The sequence below is a fragment of the Sphaeramia orbicularis genome, chromosome 24 (genome assembly GCF_902148855.1).
Source record: "Sphaeramia orbicularis chromosome 24, fSphaOr1.1, whole genome shotgun sequence".
In the NCBI taxonomy this organism is placed as follows: domain Eukaryota; kingdom Metazoa; phylum Chordata; class Actinopteri; order Kurtiformes; family Apogonidae; genus Sphaeramia; species Sphaeramia orbicularis.
In genome coordinates, this window is record NC_043979.1 from 33,720,584 (window position 1) to 33,739,262 (window position 18,679).

At 34.2% G+C, this 18,679-nt stretch overlaps 1 protein-coding gene across 1 annotated transcript; it reads right to left on the bottom strand.

Annotated features, from left to right (window-relative positions):
• Positions 1–1,024: 1,024 nt before the first annotated feature.
• Positions 1,025–17,152, bottom strand: opn8c (opsin 8, group member c). The gene is made up of 4 exons (XM_030128954.1): positions 17,039–17,152; positions 5,392–5,679; positions 3,940–4,271; positions 1,025–1,644 (listed from the first exon to the last, which is right to left on the bottom strand). The coding sequence occupies exons 1-4, from the start codon at positions 17,139–17,141 to the stop codon at positions 1,165–1,167; spliced, it is 1,203 nt and encodes a 400-aa protein (XP_029984814.1). The 5' UTR covers positions 17,142–17,152; the 3' UTR covers positions 1,025–1,164.
• Between the last annotated feature and the right edge of the window lie 1,527 nt (positions 17,153–18,679).

Genomic DNA, 18,679 nt, shown 5'->3' on the forward strand with positions numbered 1-18,679 from the left:
TTTTGGGAACAGTAGGTCAAAGTTCAAATTTTTTATGAATTTTTCAAATCTTTTTTTTTTTTTTTTCCCATTTACTTATAATTGGCGAAATTTAAAATGTCTGTAGCAGCAAAACTATTGGTTGAATTCATATCAAATTAGACTTATAGATTTCCAGTGACCTAGAATAGAAATGATTACATTTTGGGAACAGTAGGTCAAATTTCAAATTTTTTATGAATTTTTAAAATCTTTTTTTTTTCCCCATTTACTTATAATGGGCAAAATTTAAAATGTCTGTAGCAGTAAAACTATTGGTTGAATTCATATCAAATTTACTTTATAGACTGCAAATGACTCAGAATAAATGTAATTACATTATGGGAAAAATAGTTAAAAGTTAAAATTTTTGATGAATTTTTCAAATCTTTTTTCCCCCCCATTTACTTATAATGGGCAAAATTTCAAATATCTGTAGCAGCAAAACTGTTGCTTGGATTCATATCAAATTTGGCTTTTATACTGCCAGTGACCCAGAATAAATGTCATTACATTTTGGGAAAAATAGATAAAAAGTTAAATTTTTAATAAATTCTTAAAATCTTTTTTTTCCCCATTTACTTATTATGGGTGAAATCTCAAATGTCTGTAGCAGCAAAACTCTGCATTGAATTCATACCAAATTTGGTTTATAGATTACCAGAGACCCAGAATAGATGTGATTACATTTTGGGAAAAGCAGGTTAAAGTAAAATTTTTTTATGAATTTTTCAAATCTTTTTTTTCTCCCATTTACTTATGTGCAAAACTTCACGTCTATAAAAACAACAATTTTGTTTCAGTTTACTTCAAACTTGGCACATATATAGAGGCAGTTGATATGCTGACATCAGCACACGTGTAGACATGATGACATCAGCTGGATCCATGCCAAAATAAGCTACAATACGTACGAGGGGCGGGGTTTGTTGTGCCTGGCACCACTTGTTTCATTAATGACCTGAAAGGATCAAATGAGCACCAAACCTGATGAGGGTGTCGGGGTTCTACTAACACAGACACACTGTGATACGACAACGTTTTTCATCACCAAATGTGGGTTTTGTGCTGGTGCAAAAGTGTAAGTAAATCTCTACAACAGTGAGATTGTAGTTGTTTTGCAGCAGAGTGCGATGGAAACAGAGTTCATAAAGACACAGACTGGGATTTGTCCTCGGGTCTGTGCCCCCTGGACGAGGCCACCATCTTGGGTGTGGACCCCCAGCAGACGTACACCTGCCTGCCGTGGTTGTTGCTGATGACCAGCTCTTTGCTTTTGCTACTGTTTTTGTGTTTGTGCCGAGACCCGGCTCTGTTCCTCTCCTGCAGCTGGATGTGGATGGGATGAGGGGCTTGGTTGCTCTTGGAGATATGGGCCCCGACTCGGTTTCCCCCTAACTTGGGGCAAAAGGACGCAATCAGGCTGCGCAGCTCCCGTTTGAAAGTCTTATTGAAGTAGAAGTAGATGAAGGGGTTGTAGACATGGGAGCTTTTGGCAAAAAGAGCAGGGAAAACAAATCCCTCAGGAGCCATGTACCTGTGATCCTTATGAAAGATGAAGAGGAAGGAGACCACGGTGTACGGAGCCCAGGCGATTATGAAACCCAGACTGATGCAAAAGAACATCTGGAAAAGAAAGGATGTAGCATTAAGGTCCAAACTCTGATTAAATGCAGTATTTCAGTGACTTATGAATGAATGAATGAATGAAATCTTTATTTCGAACATGTCGACAGTGAAATCAAAACAAAAATCAACCAACAAAATATAAGCACTGGAATATACATGACTGATAAACAAATAAACAAACAACAACATAAATAAATACATAATAGTAATAGTAAATAAATAAATAAAAATAATAAAACAAATGAAATGAAATTATACATGCTTGAAAAGGAGTAGGAAGAAGTAAAAACTTATGTACTCCTACCCCCAATTACTATTCCTTATGATCACTATATAGCAATTATTATTGTGTATGAATATCAATATAATAATAATAATAATAATAATAATAATAATAATAAAACAAATGAAATTAAATTATACATGCTTGAAAAGGAGTAGGAAGAAGTAAAAATTTATGTACTCCTACCCCCAATTACTATTCCTTATGATCACTATATAGCAATTATTATTTTGTGTGAGTGTCAATATACTACTACTACTACTACTACTACTACTATTACTACTACTACTACTACTAATAATAATATAACAATAACAATATCACACATCCTTTTTCCTATATACACTAATATGATAATACCCATTTACAACTTATCCTACCAGATATTAATACCAGATATTAATAAAAACTACAAAAAAAACCCAAAACAAACAAAAACACATATACATATATAATATAAATACATATAATATTCTATATTGTCCTATATAGTAATATAGTAATAATGTATTCATATTTCCATATTTAAACTAGATATTATCAGCACATATGTGGCAAAGCCCCACTATGAAAAACAACCGGAACCCCCCCCCCCCCCCCCCCCCCCCAGCCCTTTCCTCTCTGTATTTTGTAAAAATCACTTGTTTGTATTTGTTTTTAAACTGTTTGATGTTTGGACATTGTTTCAGCTCCACACTCAGTCTGTTCCATAGACTTACACCATTATTTGATAAACTTATAATAAAAGAATAACATTAATTATTTTGTTACCATTGCACGTTTTAGGGGTCCACATACAGCCCAATATGATGTCAAGAAGATCAGACCAGTGAAACAAAAATAACATAATAACCTATAAATGATGACTACTTCAAACTGGAAAAACTGAAAAAAGTAAAATTACAGTAGAAAACAGGTATGGTAACAGGTATAATATTGTTAAAATTGCACTTCTCTTACGGCATTTCATATTCATATTTGTTCGAGTTATTGACATTTTTTGTGAAAGAACAGTTTGTAAATATAAACATTTTTCATGTAATTTCACTTTTTTTACACTAAAACAGAAAAAATGGAAGTTGTTATTCCTTATAAGTTATTATGACACTATTTCACTATTTTCACTGTACAATAAGTCAACTCTCATAAACCTAATGTCACTATACAGGTAAATATCAGTATGCACCTTTATTATACTGAGCATTACACTTAAGTTTTACAATTTATACTTTAATTATCCAGGTCTTTGACACAGGTCTGTTTTCTTTCTATCTATCTATCTATCTATCTATCTATCTATCTATCTATCTATCTATCTATCTATCTATCTATCTATCTATCTATCTATCTATCTATCTATCTATCTATCTATCTATCTGTCTATCCGTCTGTCCGCCCGTCTATCCATGCGTCCGCCTGTCCATCCATCCATCCATCTATCCATCCATCCATCTGTCTGTCCGCCCATCTATCCATTTGTCTGCCTGTCCATCCATCCATCCATCCATCTTCCATCCATCCATCCATCCATCCATCCATCCATCCACTATCCTCCATCCATCCATCCATGCATCCATCCATCCGTCCATCCATCCGTCCGTCCGTCCATCCATCCATCCGCTATCCTCCATCCATCCATCCATCCATCCATCTGCCTGTCCATCCATCCATCCATCCATCCTCCATCTTCCATCCATCCATCCGCTATCCTCCATCCATCCATCCATCCATCCGTCCATCCATCCATCCGCTATCCTCCATCCATCCATCCATCCATCCGCTATCCTCCATCCATCCATCCATCCATCTGCTATCCTCCATCCATCCATCCATCCATCCATCATAATTTTCACATTTCTCAAATTCCCCCCATGGCCCAGACTGAACCCTTTGGTGGGCTGCTTTTGGCCCTGCAGACCATATATTTGACACCCGTAGATTAAACTGATCTCAGTCCAGTTCTGCATGTAGCGTCACTGACCGCCGCATCAGCATGTACTGTACCTCACCATGGAGAGTCGTTTTTCAGTGTAGCGCAGTTTGTTGCGGATCCCTCTGGCTGACAGCAAGTAGGAGAAGCGGGACACCTTGTAGAGGATTAGACACTGGGACACCACGATGAGGATGACGGGAACCAGGGTGAAGAAGGCGAAGGAGCAGATGACATAGAAGGCGTCCTTTGCTGAGGTGTGGTAGCCCCTCCAGGCCACGGTGCAGGACAGGCCATAAGGCTCAGGGACGTACTCGCCCCAGCCAAACAGAGGGAAAGAGGACCACACGGTAGAAACCAACCAGACGGCAGCGCAAATGAGCCGGATGTTGGCGTCTTCCAACCACACGGCTGCAGACACAGTTACAAATGGCATTTTACTAAAGCCTTCAACTAAACCTCTACAGCAGGGCGTGTCGAACTCATTTTCTTTCAGACCAATTTGATCTTAAGTGGGCCGGAGCAGTAAAATAAAAGCATATTAACCTATAAATAATGACAACTCCAAACTTTTCTCGATGTCATAGGTGTCAAACATGTGGCCCGGGGGCCAAAACCGGCCCACCAAAGGTTCCAACCTGGCCCGTGCGATGAATTTGCAAGTAAAATAATAGCATAATAACCTAAAATAATGACTCCAAATATTCTTTTTGGTTTAATATGAAAAACTAGTATTTTATTATGTGTATAAATAATGACAACTTCATTTTTTTTTTCTTTCTTTTAGTGCAGGGGTGTCAAACTCATTTTAGTTCAGGGGCCACATTCAGCTAAATTTGATCTGAAGTGGGTCGGACCAGAAAAATAATAACATTTTTAACAATAATAACAATTAAGTAAAAAAAATCTTCAATTGAGCCAAAAAAAATCTAGAATTAACAACTTAAATTTTTTTTCTTTGTTTTAGTGCAAAAAATAACATTAAATTATGAAAATATTTATATTTCCAAACTATTCTGAAACAATTAAATGTGAATAACCTGAACAAATATGAACATCCTGAAATGTGTAAAGAAAATTCAGCACAATTTTAACAATTTTTCTTCCTGTTCCTCAGTGCTTAGTGTCTTTGTAGATCTGATCCATAATGCACATGGACAAATGATAAGTTGAGGCAGAATATAGTTAAAATTGCACTAAATTTTCTTAAGTTTTTTTAAGTTAAATTTCAGTTTTTTCAGGATTTTTTTTTTTTTTTTTTGGATAGTTTTTAAAAGTAAGTATTTCCATAATTTAATGTTTGTTTGTTTTTTACACTAAAACAAAGACAAAAATTTGGAATTGTCATTATTTATAGGTTATTATGTTATTATTTTACTGGTTTGGCCCACTGAAGATCAAATTTAGCTGAATATGGCCCCTGAACTAAAATGAGTTCGACACCCCTGGTCTAATAATTTTTTCCGCGACTGTACACACACACACACATACACACACACACAACATCAACAACTAAAGTCATTTAACTCACAGTAAACCATGCAGGTCTTCAGGTAGCGGATGACGCTGATGGCGGTGATGGTGAACATGCCACACAGGCCGAAGATGAAGCATCCAAGGCCGTAGTAAACACAGGTGATGTTTTCGCCGAGCCACACATGGTTAAAGGACGACACGATGGGGAACGGGTAGAAGAAGACGCAGCAGAAGAAGTCGACCACAGCCAGGTTGGCGCACAGGAGCTCGGAACCGCACAACTTCTCCCTCCTGCGGTAACAGATCGCCAGAACCAGTCCGTTGCCCAGAACAGAGAGAAAAACTACACAGCAGGACAGAACACAGTAGCAGTATATGCATCAGTATAGTACATGATTCAGTGGTGGAAGAATGAATGAATGAATGAATTTAGTTTGGTTTGTATATCAATTTATAGAACATTATGTGAATAAGTGAAAATCTAGTTACAGAAGAATGCATGAAATAAGATATTATATTGAATTGCCTATTTGTAATTAATTAATTAAAACTAGGAATGGGAATCATTAAGAATGTAATGATTCCGATTCCATTATCAATATTGCTTATCGATCCGATTCTCTTATCGATTCTCTTATCGATTCTCATTGGGTGAGGGAATAAAAGAGTACCAACAGGTGTGTTTGCATTAACTGTCTTTTATATTTCCATCTCTGCACACAAAATATAACATATACAGTATGTACAAATAATAAGAACAGATGATGCCGGGCCGGTTGCGGGGGTGGGGGGGGGCTACAGTGAAAGTGAAACTAAAGACGCTTTACTAATTCCTCTATTGCCGCATTTCTACTACGTGGAACTAGTTCGACTCGGCTCGGCTTGTCTCCCGTTGTTGTGCACCTCATTTCCTTTTCCCTCTTACCTTCGGAAACTTGTATTTGAGGAGTTACGATGTTTATTGTCCACACCGGAACTGGCCTGGCGTTGACTCTGCCGCTACATTCACAAGCGCCGCTACGTAGCGGCGCTTGTGCAATTATCCATTGGATGAAAGTGATGTTGTTCTGCATTGCATCTGTATATATAAGTTATTTATTACAATAAAATGTTTGTTATAACTGTGTAACAGCACAACAGGAAAGAGAAAAACTAAGGATCAGGCTCTCAGGTTGTGTGACCCTCGGCTCTCATTGGCTGACGTTCCGTGACGCTGTGCTCTCATTGGCTGACGTTCTGTGATACTGCACACTGATTGGTTGACGTTCTGTGACGCTGTGCTCTCATTGGCTGGCGTTCTGTGACGCTGCACTCTCATTGGCTGACGTTCCGTGACGCTGTGCTCTCATTGGCTGACGTTCTGTGACACTGTGTTCTCATTGGCTGACGTTCTGTGATGCTGCACACTGATTGGTTGACGTTCTGTGACACTGCAAAAATACCAGCATCTGCCACCAAGTGTGCGTAAAATAAACACCTACAAATCAAACTATTAAATATTATATATTGATTTATTTTTCTGCTCTAATTTGATTTTATTTTTGTAAATCAAGGTCAGCTCTACATATCAAATGGAAGAAATAGTGCGTTTTTGGCACACTTGGGAGACAGATGCTAGTCTAGTCATTTTCTTCTGTCTACAATGTGCAAATTTTAGTTGGTGGCCAGAATTTTAAAGATCATGCAAAAATGAACAATTTTTGAATTCTAACCTTATTTAAATAGTGAAAAATAATATGAAGTTTTTTAACAGGAAGTGCAAAGTGTGCCTAAAAAGCACACCCGGATACCGGAGGATTAAAGAACTTTCTGAGGGACTGAATTTAGTTCATATAAAAAGTTTGGTAATTTTCTTGAAAATCCCTTTTTGGCAAAAATTTTAATGGATTTAGAAACTTAAGATGCTATGCTACTGAACTACAAAAAATTTTGAAATTATCTCATTTCTACCTTTTTTTTCAAAGTCAACAGGCGCATGACTTGACCCTATTGTGCATAAATACTTAGTAAGTAATATAATACTAATACTTAGTAATAATAAGCAACAAAGGTCATTCAGACCACGTCATATGTCACGTCATACTCACTGTCTATTTTGTCGTCAATGACAACACCCAGTCCACAAATAGAGTTTAAATTAGTCCTATGGTCAGTAAATATAAATAGCTGATGGTAGACCGGATACTCAGAAATAAGCCCCATTTCTGCTGAAGCTCCTGTGGTTACCAGTACACTACATTGCAAAACACGGCCAGAGACTGCGTGATGCATATATGACTAATAGATCACAGCTGGTGTTAGTCAGGAAAACAGAATAAACTGGGAGCAGAGCTGAGGACCGGTTACATTAAGTTAAACAACATTCATCACTTTTAAAACTAAATGTAATTAGATCTAAACATTATTTTACATTATACATTAATTGGAAAACACAGAAAAAATAAAAGTAAATACCAAACAAAGGTGAGAAACACAAAGTAGGGAGCACGGATCACACTCAAATATAATTAATCAAACATATTTTATGTTTATTTTGGTGTTATATCATTTCATAAAGCATAATTTTTAACAAAAAAATAAAAAATAATAATAAGACTGAATGCTTTTGAAAATATCAATGATAAACTGACTTGACTTCTACTATAAAATAATTTTATTGTGAACCTTTTTAACCCTTTAAAACCTAAACCTAAAATGGTCTTTTGAGCATAAAAAGGTTCAAAAATATGCTTTGAGTGAGTCCATTTGCCTATTTTTCCAGAGCAAAAATTATCGATATAGATAGATAGAACGATAGAACGATAGAACGATAGATAGAACGATAGATAGAACGATAGATAGATAGATAGATAGATAGATAGATAGATAGATAGATAGATAGATAGATAGATAGATAGATAGATAGATAGATAGATAGATAGATAGATAGATAGATAGATAGATAGATAGATAGTTTCCACAGTGAACTGAGTCCACATTAAAGGTCAGTGCTCCATAGGAATGACATGTGGCCTCTTTAGGGTGGGGGTGGGGGGTGTTTATGTCCACCCCAGGGCCCCTTATCAGCCTCTCCTGTCTGTTACAGTTGAACAACAGTGTTACATAATATAGTTACAACATAAATGCAACCCCATTTAATTCAACTAGTATTATTATTATTATAATTATTATTTACTTCATTTTTTCCCCATGTATTTGTTGCATGTATTCTGTACTGTTCACATGTCAATATTGGATGTACATTCAGAATTGCTCTCTTTCGGGTGGGGTGGGATTGTGGGAAAAAAAAAAAGAAAAAGAAAAAATGAAAGAATGGAAGTCCTCTCTATCATGTTGCACTGTCATGTTGTTGCCTGTGAAATTCCTTCCAATAAAGAAAGTCAGTTAAAAAATAAATAAATAAGCAGATGAATTATAACCTCTACAGGGATTGCATGTGAGATTTTTCACTTGTAAATACTGTAATTCACTATGTATATTCTTTCTTCTTTTTCTTTGTTCTTGTCTTTTTTTCTCTCAACTTTTACACACTCAAAATAAACGAACAATCAATAAAAGGAAAATGAATAATCTTCAAAAATGCGGTTACAATCTGTAGTAATAAATAAACCAGAAGAGAATGATGTATAATCCGTACTTTTATGTTGAAACTCTAACTGGATCTATAGTCTTTTCGAGTTGCATTATTTACTGGGGCTTTTATTCTGCAGATCCACATGAACCCTTACACTGTACTATCCCACAGTATTAGAGAAGGTGAGACAAGGTTTGATTTGGTTGCAATCTACAAATTCACCTCTAAATGCCACTATATATCATGCACCAAACTGTTAAAACATCAAACAAATCATAACATAATCAAATGTAATGAAACTGTTTGCTTATTTAACCCTCCGGTATCTGGGTGTGCTTTTTAGGCACACTTTGTACTTCCAGTTAAAACACTTCATATTATTTTTCACAATTTAAATAAGGTTAGAATTCAAAAGTTGTTCATTTGTGCATGATCTTTAAAATTCTGGCCACCAACTAAAATATGCAGATTGTAAACAAAAGAAAATTACAAGACTAGCATCTGTCTCCCAAGTGTGCCTAAAACGCACTATTTCTTCCATTCTAACCACTGTTTTTGATCTGAAAGCCATTAAGGCATAAATCCTGCTTTTACTGATATCTGGGCTTCATTTGAGAGGTGAGGGTCTAAATTAATTTATTAATGTTGTTAATGTTGCTGTTAATCATTGACATATGCCAGGCTGCAAAAATCAAATAATACGTAATCCAATTTTTATGTAGTATATTGAAAAAAACAAAACAGATTTTGTGTTTTTTGCATCAAAAAATGTAGTGACATCATGATGAAAAGAGATCATTTAAAGGGTTAAAAAAAATTAAAATGAATGATTATTTGATATGTATGATTAGGGCTGACCTGGATTTACAAAAATAAAATCAAATTAGAGCAGAAAAATAAATCAATATATAATATTTAATAGTTTGATTTATAAGTGTGCATTTTACGCACACTTGGTGACAGATGCTAGTATTTTTGAACATTTGACCTAGCGCCAAAAATAATAATGCAAATTAACTAATGTTGGAGTTAATCATTGACATATGCCAGGCTGCAAAAATCTAATAATGTGTGATCCACTTTTTATGTAGTATATTGAAAAAAGATATTTTTTTGTGTTTTTTGCATAAAAAAAGGGGTTGTTTACATTACAAACAGCATTTAAAGGGTTAAAAAATATGACAGTTATTGAGTATTTGGTATTTTTATTTACGGCTCAAGTTGATGAAATAGAAAAAAGTGCAAAAGAATTAAAAACAAACTGTGTGAAAAATTTTTTGACATTATTCCACGAGTGTGCGAAAAAGGCACACTTGGTGCTTAGTAAGGGCCTTGCTAGACAGGATAATACAGTTAATACTCCATATATTCTATCATCCATGTGGATGTATTCTTTATTCTTTGGAGAATCCTCTTATCAGCTCAGTTCAGTTAGTCTATTTCAGTCCCAAAAGACAGAAAGAGAAATTGACAGCAAGACACTGAATTACACAGAAAAATAAAATCACATTGGCTGAAAAGGCGTAGAGCTGTGGTCTATTATACCCACCCTATGTACATACTAAAGCAAAGATACTCATTATGGTAAAGTTACACTGGAGCCTTTAAAGAAGAGCTGTCATCTGTCTCTGTAAGGCATCTGTCTCTGTAATGCATTTCAGGTTGTTGTTTTTTTTTAACCTTTTATGCAGTTGAGTGTGTTTCATTCCGAGAGGAGGAGGTCCATCTGAGTCTGACCTTAATTTGATAATGGAGGACACTATGTACCTAAGAGCTCAATTTTCTATAATCTAGCATTTGCATAGACTCCACTATGGACTTGAACTGTATATCAACGTGGCTACTTTTAACATGACTCGAGAGGGTCTTTGTGTGTTATATTGGGCATGGGATCATTCCTAGGTGCTTTTTTTTTTTTAAGGTTAGAACATGTAGCAGGTGGAACTAATGTTTTAGTGTTGGAGCACCCTGGACTCATTTTAGGGACGTACAACAAACAAATCTACTGCCATAGCGATCTGCCACTAGACTAGACAAAGAGTTTAGATTTGGAGAATGGACAAGGATTGGACTGGCAATGATCAGCACCCTTAGTTTTCCTCAACATGTGAGACCAGCAGAGTGACTCACTACTCCCTCTAGTGGTCACATATATAAATTGAACAGTCTGGGTAAATACAGTTGTGGAAAAAATGATTAGACCACCCTTGTTTTCTTCAATTTCTTGTTCATTTTAATGCCTGGTACAACTAAAGGTACACTTGTTTGGACAAATATAATGATAACAACAAAAATAGCTCATAAGAGTTTAATTTCAGAGCTGATATCTATCCATTTTCCATGTTTTCTTGATAATAACCAAAATCACTTCAGTTCTTACATCAATATCTATGGCATTGTACTGACAAAAACAGTGCTTTTAGGTATTCCATGTTTTCTTTTCTGTCTGTTTTAGTCACATGATACACACAGGAGTTAGTACCTGATTGCATAACCCAGTGGTTCCCAACCTTTTTTGTCTTGTGACTCCATTTTAACATCATAAATTTCTGCCGACCCCAGACATTCAAGACATTTATTTGTTAAAATTAATTTGTTTTTTGTCATGTGATAGTTTGCTATACTATGTTGCAAATAAATAGTACATCAGCATCTATTAGGGGTGTGCATTGGCAAGAATCTGGCGATACGATACAAATCACAATACTAGGCTCACGATACAATATATCACGATATATCATGATACTGTTAAAAAGGCAATTTTTAAATGGTTTTCTTTATTTTTTAAAAGATTATTTCCTGGAAGAATTGAATTACACCAGAAATCTGCACAAATACTAAACCCATTTTTATTTGATCACAACAGGATCTGATGCTATATCACAAAATGTTCCTGTGTTAAAACATAAATTCTGTTTTACAGACATTACAGTTTAAGATCCTGTTCAAATGTTCATATTCTATTAGTTCATATGTAACATCGGAACATTATTTTTGTGCATTCCCAACAAAGGAACTAACATTATTTAATAAAAGAGTGTTAAATAATAATAAATGAAATAGAAACAAAAAGAAAAACAAAAAACAAAAATGAACCTCCACAATATCTGCATTTGAAGAACTACCTAAAAATATCGATACAGTACTTTTTAATATCGATAGTGTTGTGAAATGAAATATCGCAATATATTGCAGAACCAATATTTTCTTACACCCCTAATATCTATGGCATTGTACTGCCGAAAACAGCGCTTTTAGGCATTCCATGTTTTCTTTTGCGTTTGTTTTAGTCACATGATACACACAGGAGTTAGTACTTGATTGCATTACCATTGTTTTTGATGACTTTTGATGGGCTAATCATTTTTTCTGCGACTGTGTATTCAGTCTATAGGTCAACATTGTCATCTTCAGCTCACTCCAGGATTTTTTAATCTGAACATTTTGACATTTTAGCTTATTTTTTAATATCTTTAAATAGAAATACTACACGTATCTCCTTTAAATCCATTGTCTCCCTACTTCTGAGTTCTATGTCCTTTCGACTGTCCACAGTTCAGTAAAGCCATAAAAATGCAGCGGTAGAAAGTAAAACAGCATTTTTATTCAAGTACTGCACTCAAGTATAAATTTAAGGTACTTTACGCTTCTACTCCACTACGTATAAGTGGTAAATCTTGCTCTTTCTCTCCTCCTTGGTAGCTTTAGTGACTTTTCAGATTAGAGTTTTCCATCTCCTTCCTCCCCGTTGAAAACCATATACTGTATCTTCTAATGTGATCATTTATGTAAATTGTTAATTTATGGGTTGTCTTAAGGTAAATAAACTCTTTAAAGGTAAAGTAGGCATTTGTTCCTTTTCTTTGTTAGAGGTGTTCAACCTCGCGCCATCCTTTGCACTATCAGTTTCTTTGTTAAAGGAAATGTTAACATACTTTGAAAGCCTTTAAAAACATCTTGGAGTAACTGGCCCATACATCATCACGTATTTCTGAGCTCATGATAAGTCATGTGACATGCACAACAAAGCAACAATGATGTACTACGATAACACAGGTGTCAAACATGCGGCCCGGGGGCCAAATCCGGCCCGCCAAAGGGTCCAATCCGGCTCGTAGGATGAATTTGTGACATGCAAAAATTACACTTAAGATATTAACAATCAGTGGTGTCAAAATCATTTCAATTCAGGTTCCACATACAGACACATATAGTCCAATTAGATTTGAAGTGGGTCAGAACCAGAAAAATATTATCATAATAACCTATAAATAATGACAAACCCAAATTTTCTTTTTGTTTTTTTGGTGTAAAACAGTATGAAATGAAACATGAAAATGTTTAGATTACCAAACTATACTTTTACAAAAAATGTGAATAACCTGAACAAATATGAACAAACAGAAATGTCTTAAGAAAAGTAAATGCAATTTTACCAATATTCTGCCTGTTACTAAATGTTTTGTGCGATTGAAACACACACGTGAAAATGATAAACTGATAAACCGAGGCATAATATTGTTAAAATTGCACTTGTTTTTCGTTAAGACAATTCAAGTTGTTCATGTTATTCAGATTTTTAAGGAAACTTTGTAGATGTAAACCTGATCAGTATATAATTTTACTTTTTTCACTGTTATTATTTAACTGGTCCGACCCACTGGAGATCAAATTGGGCTGAATGTGGAACTGAACTAAAATGAGTTTGACACCCCTGTATTATAACCTCTTAAGACCCAGCTATGAGTTTTCTGTCCATGTTTGTGGACAACAGTTTCATAGCTTTATTAAAAAAAACAAACTGTCCACCACAAAGGCCATTCCATAGAAATGTGAAAAAAATGCATTTGAAAAAATTGTTGCATCATAATGTTTCCAATATAGGCAATTATTTAAATAAAAAAAGTCAAAACTTGTACTTTCATGGGTCTCAGGAAGATAAATTAAACCAGCATCAATATATATACAGAATTAAAGCCGTAAACATCTACAGCATTAAAACATACACATTAAAATGAATCCAAAACCATATTATGCTAACGAACAGGCAAGAGATAATTATTTTTACTGAGATCTATAGCTGAAATAAATAAATAAATAGATAGATGATAGTACATAATCTGAGTCAGTCACTCAAGTGTGTCTTATTGAATTATGTTGAAAACATGCCTGAATAATAAAATCAGAGACCTTTCATTTTAAGTTTAGTTTATCCATAAATAAATAAAGCGTTAAAAATGCAGAGCAAATTTGTGAAATCACCTTGAGAAGCTGTGTAAAGCTTAAAAGTAGGGACAAAAGGAAATAAGACAAGTAAGACTAAGCAAAATCCTAAAAGTAAAAGTAAGGATTAGCTTCAAACTAAACCCAAAACCTAGTCCTAACATGAAAATAAAGCAACTAATATGATTAAATGAACCTCAGTAAAACCATTAATTAAATAAGTCAGAAACTATATGGACAAAAGTATTTCATTAACAGGAGACTGGGCTACGAAACAATAATAACATAATTTATACTGCAATTGTAATAAACAGTTATTTTGTCTTTAGAGCTAATTTTATTTACACTGTCACCTAAAACACTAAGAAAACGCAGAGCTTTTTTTTTTCTTTAATTCATTATAATTGTTGTAAATGTTCTACTTCTACATTTATGAAATATTTGTCAGGTCCTGATTATATATAATCATCAGAAAACCCTCACTCAGGAAGAAAAAGCATCATTTCGACTTAAAATAACTATTGATTCGATATTTATTGTAATTACTATTGACATGACAGCTGACATGAACATTTTTAGCCAGACAATATTTGAGATTAACAGGAACGGAAAGATGTACGTTTGATGTGTCCCAGTATTTTGGTTCATATAATGTATAAAAATGTAAATAACAATAAGTTGAAGTAACAACATTTTATGTAACCAATAAAGTTCCTCAACAAAAAAGTAAATTCTTTATAATGTAATCCTTGTAAAAATGTTTTCAGTCATTTCCTAACAGTGATGCTTATTTATTTATTTCTAAGAAAACTTATATCATCTGTTTTGGTCCTGTCTCTTCTCAAGCGTTTTCTTGCAAGATGTCTGTTTCTTTTTATTTGTCAAAATATTGATTCTGATTTTTCTCTTACTTATGTAAAAATATTGTTTGGTATTTTCTCATATCCTGGCACCAAATCAGATCAATATTACATCATCAATCTAATTCTGATTTTAGCAATATATCATATTCATAAATCCAAATTCTTCAATCACAAATCTTCTTTTTTTAATCTTTAAAACTGAGTTTAAACAATATAGTTCAAGTATTTGATATTCTGAAAATAAAAAAAGCTATCAGAACCACTGATTTATGTCACACTTATAATCTTTACATAAACTGATGTATTATTTCTGCCTGTATATTTTGTCCCCTGGCTATGTTCTGTTCATGTTGTTATATCAATATTGTACTGTATTCTTTATGTTTCCATTGTATTCTGTATAACAGAAAATAAATAAATATGTTAAAAAAAAACAAAACAAAACAACTCTGCCAGAATACAGAATTCTGCTTATTTATTCAGAATGATTCCTTTTTTTTTTTTTTTTTACTGTTTTAGTCACTTTAGTCACAAAAAATACACTGACTTTGTGACATGCAAAAGTATGTTAAACTATTTTTACTGAAAATTATAATAGTACACATTTTCTCTCTCTTACATCCTACTTATAATAACCACACTGTAAAAAAAATCCTGTTGTTTTTACAGAAAAAAACTGGCAGCTGTGGTTTCCAGAAAAATACTGTAAAAAACACACATCCAACTGTAAACATATTTACACAGTAACATGTAGATTTAACAGTTTAAACATTTAGATTTAACATTTTAAACAAGTAGATTTAACCGTTTAAACATGTAGATTTAACAGTTTAAACATGTAGATTTAACACTGGATTTAAATGGTAAACGGACTGCACTTATTTAGCACATTTTCTCCACCTTCATGGTGTCCAATGCACTTTCCAAATCCACCAGGTCCAACTGAGAACAATTTAGGGTTCAGTGTCTTCCATGGACACTTGGACATATGGACAGTCGGAGCCAGGATTGGAACCACCAACCCTTTGGTTATTTAACGAGCCGCTCTACCAACTCTACCAACCCATTAATTTACAAATTTAAAATGTTACATTGTTAAATGTTTACTTTTTTATAACTTTTTAATATATACAGGGTGGGGAAGCAAAATTTACAATGAACATTTAGTTGTTTTTTCTCAGCAGGCACTACGTCAATTGTTTTGAAACCAAACATATATTGATGTCCTAATCATACCAAACACTATTATCCATACCTTTTCAGAAACTTTTGCCCATATGAGTAATCAGGAAAGCAAACGTCAAAGAGTGTGTGATTTGCTGAATGCACTCGTCACACCAAAGGAGATTTCAAAAATAGTTGGAGTGTCCATAAAGACTGTTTATAATGGAAAGAAGAGAATGACTATGAGCAAAACTATTACCAGAAAGTCTGGAAGATACTATTAAAGAAGAATGGGAGAAGTTGTCACCCGAATATTTGAGGAACACTTGCACAAGTTTCAGGAAGCGTGTGAAGGCAGTTATTGAGAAAGAAGGAGGACACATAGAATAAAAACATTTTCTATTATGTCAATTTTCTTGTGGCAAATAAATTCTCATGACTTTCAATAAACTAATTGGTCATACACTGTCTTTCAATCCCTGCCTCAAAATATTGTAAATTTTGCTCCCCCATCCTGTATATAAAAAAGCAAATGTGCTGTTATTTCAACACTATGGTCTTTGCTATTTAAACGGCACCACATTGTTTTTCAATTTACAGTTTTATTTTCTAAAAACAATAGAAATCCATCATTTCTACATACAAATCTGTTTTGTTCACATACTCTTCCTGTAAAAACTACAGCTATATTTGATTCAATTGTTAACACAAAAATCTTTTCAAATAAACAACTTTGCATTGTATTGTCACTTACAGATTTTTTAATGTTGCAATTGTACAACTTCTTGGTGTAAATTCTACAGTCATTTTTTACAGTGTACTATCTGAGGTGTGTTTCAGCTCCTCGTGGATGTTTAAGACGTGAATAAAGGACATACCCACAGACAGGATGGCCAGGCCCACGCATATGTCCGCGGCTGGGGTGAGTTTGGAGGTGAAGCCAGACTCGGTCCGGTTCTCATCGGAGCAGTTCAGACTCATTGGTTGTTCTGTTTCTGCCGTCGGCTCTGAGGGGAGAGGAGCGCGCGGAGGCTGATTTTTATACAGACTGTACGTCACCATAGCAACTTCAGCACGAGACGACCTGCTCTGTTGACGCTGATGATGAGTGAGTCCACTGGAGTAAAAGGCCTGATAGTATGAATGTGTGTGAGTTACTCATAAACCTTATAACAGAGTATTTATTGTAAAACATGAAAACTATTATAAGAAATACTTTATTAATTATATTGTTGGGTTAACGTTATTAAACAGTAAAAGTATCAGACGGTGAAAACAGGCAAATATAAAGACTGCACACCTTAAAGTTCTTCTTTTTACAAGAAAAGAGACATTTGTTTGTCTTCTTGAGGTGGTAAGAACAAGAAAAAAGTCCATCCTGGTCAACATGTTCCACGCTCCAGGAGGAACTCACGTGCCTCACTCGCATCCTCTGCATTTCCGCATTAACCACGCCCAGTTCGAATGCCTGACCAATCATGCAACAGTTGTCACGCACCGCATGACAGGTAATGCTTTTTTTTTTTTTTTTTCTCAACTTTATTTAAATATCAATTTACAAACTGTCAAACGTTTAACATATAACACAATACATACAAGAAAATACAGATATAAAAATGAAATACAAACATAAAATCAATATATGCACAAAATACATTTTCAATAATTCATATACAAATAAATAAATAAATACATAAATAATTTCTCACCTAAAATTTCATTAAATGTCAGAGGAAACATTAAATAATTTATCATAACTAACAAGCAATGTCCTATTTTTTAATTATTATTGACAAGGGTTAATGATTTATGAAGTAAATGAAGTAAATTTATGAAGTAAAGAAAGGTTGGTTTAGAGGCTGAAAATTTTTGTTTATGAATAAAATATTTACCCAATAAAATAAAACAAAATTAACTAAATATTGGAGACATTTGTCCTTATTTTCTTAAAAACATATAACATCTTTCAGGGAAAAACACTATGACATGTTAACTTGGGTAAAGATATGAGAACACAGGTTAGACCAAAATTGCTTTGTGATATTACATTCAAAAAGCAAATGGTTTAAAGTTTCATCAGCATGTCCACAAAAAACACAGGAGTTATCCACATCCTTGAATTTTGAAATGAAAAAGTTGACAGAATATATCTTGTGAAGAATTTTGAAATGAATTTCTTTTACTTTGTTATGGATACAGTATTTGTGAGGTAAAAGCCATGCTTTTTCCCAGTCTGTGTTCTCGAAATAAGAGCGCCAATAAAATTTTCCTCGTGGTGAAAACCTATTTTTATCTTGAAAAATTTTTCTTATATGTTTATTGTTACATTTCTTGTCTTGTATATTGATACCATTCAAAAGCATGGCCTAATTTCTTGACAGAAGGATAAGTGACTTTTCATTAAATTAAGTAGACCAGAGGGGATTGCTTTTATCACTGAGTTATATTATGAGAAGTAATGCCTGACACATAGATCAGTTTCATGTGATGTAAGACGTATGCTGCGCTCACCTTGGAGG

Coding starts and splice junctions, on each gene's coding strand:
- opn8c (XM_030128954.1), bottom strand. CDS start 17,141: ATGAGTCTGAACTGCTCCGATGAGAACCGGACCGAGTCTGGCTTCACC. Junction 5,680..17,038: donor CCTGGCCATCCTGTCTGTGG/GTATGTCCTTTA, acceptor CCTGCTGTGTAG/TTTTTCTCTCTGTTCTGGGC. Junction 1,645..3,939: donor CTGAAAAACGACTCTCCATG/GTGAGGTACAGT, acceptor TTTCTTTTCCAG/ATGTTCTTTTGCATCAGTCT.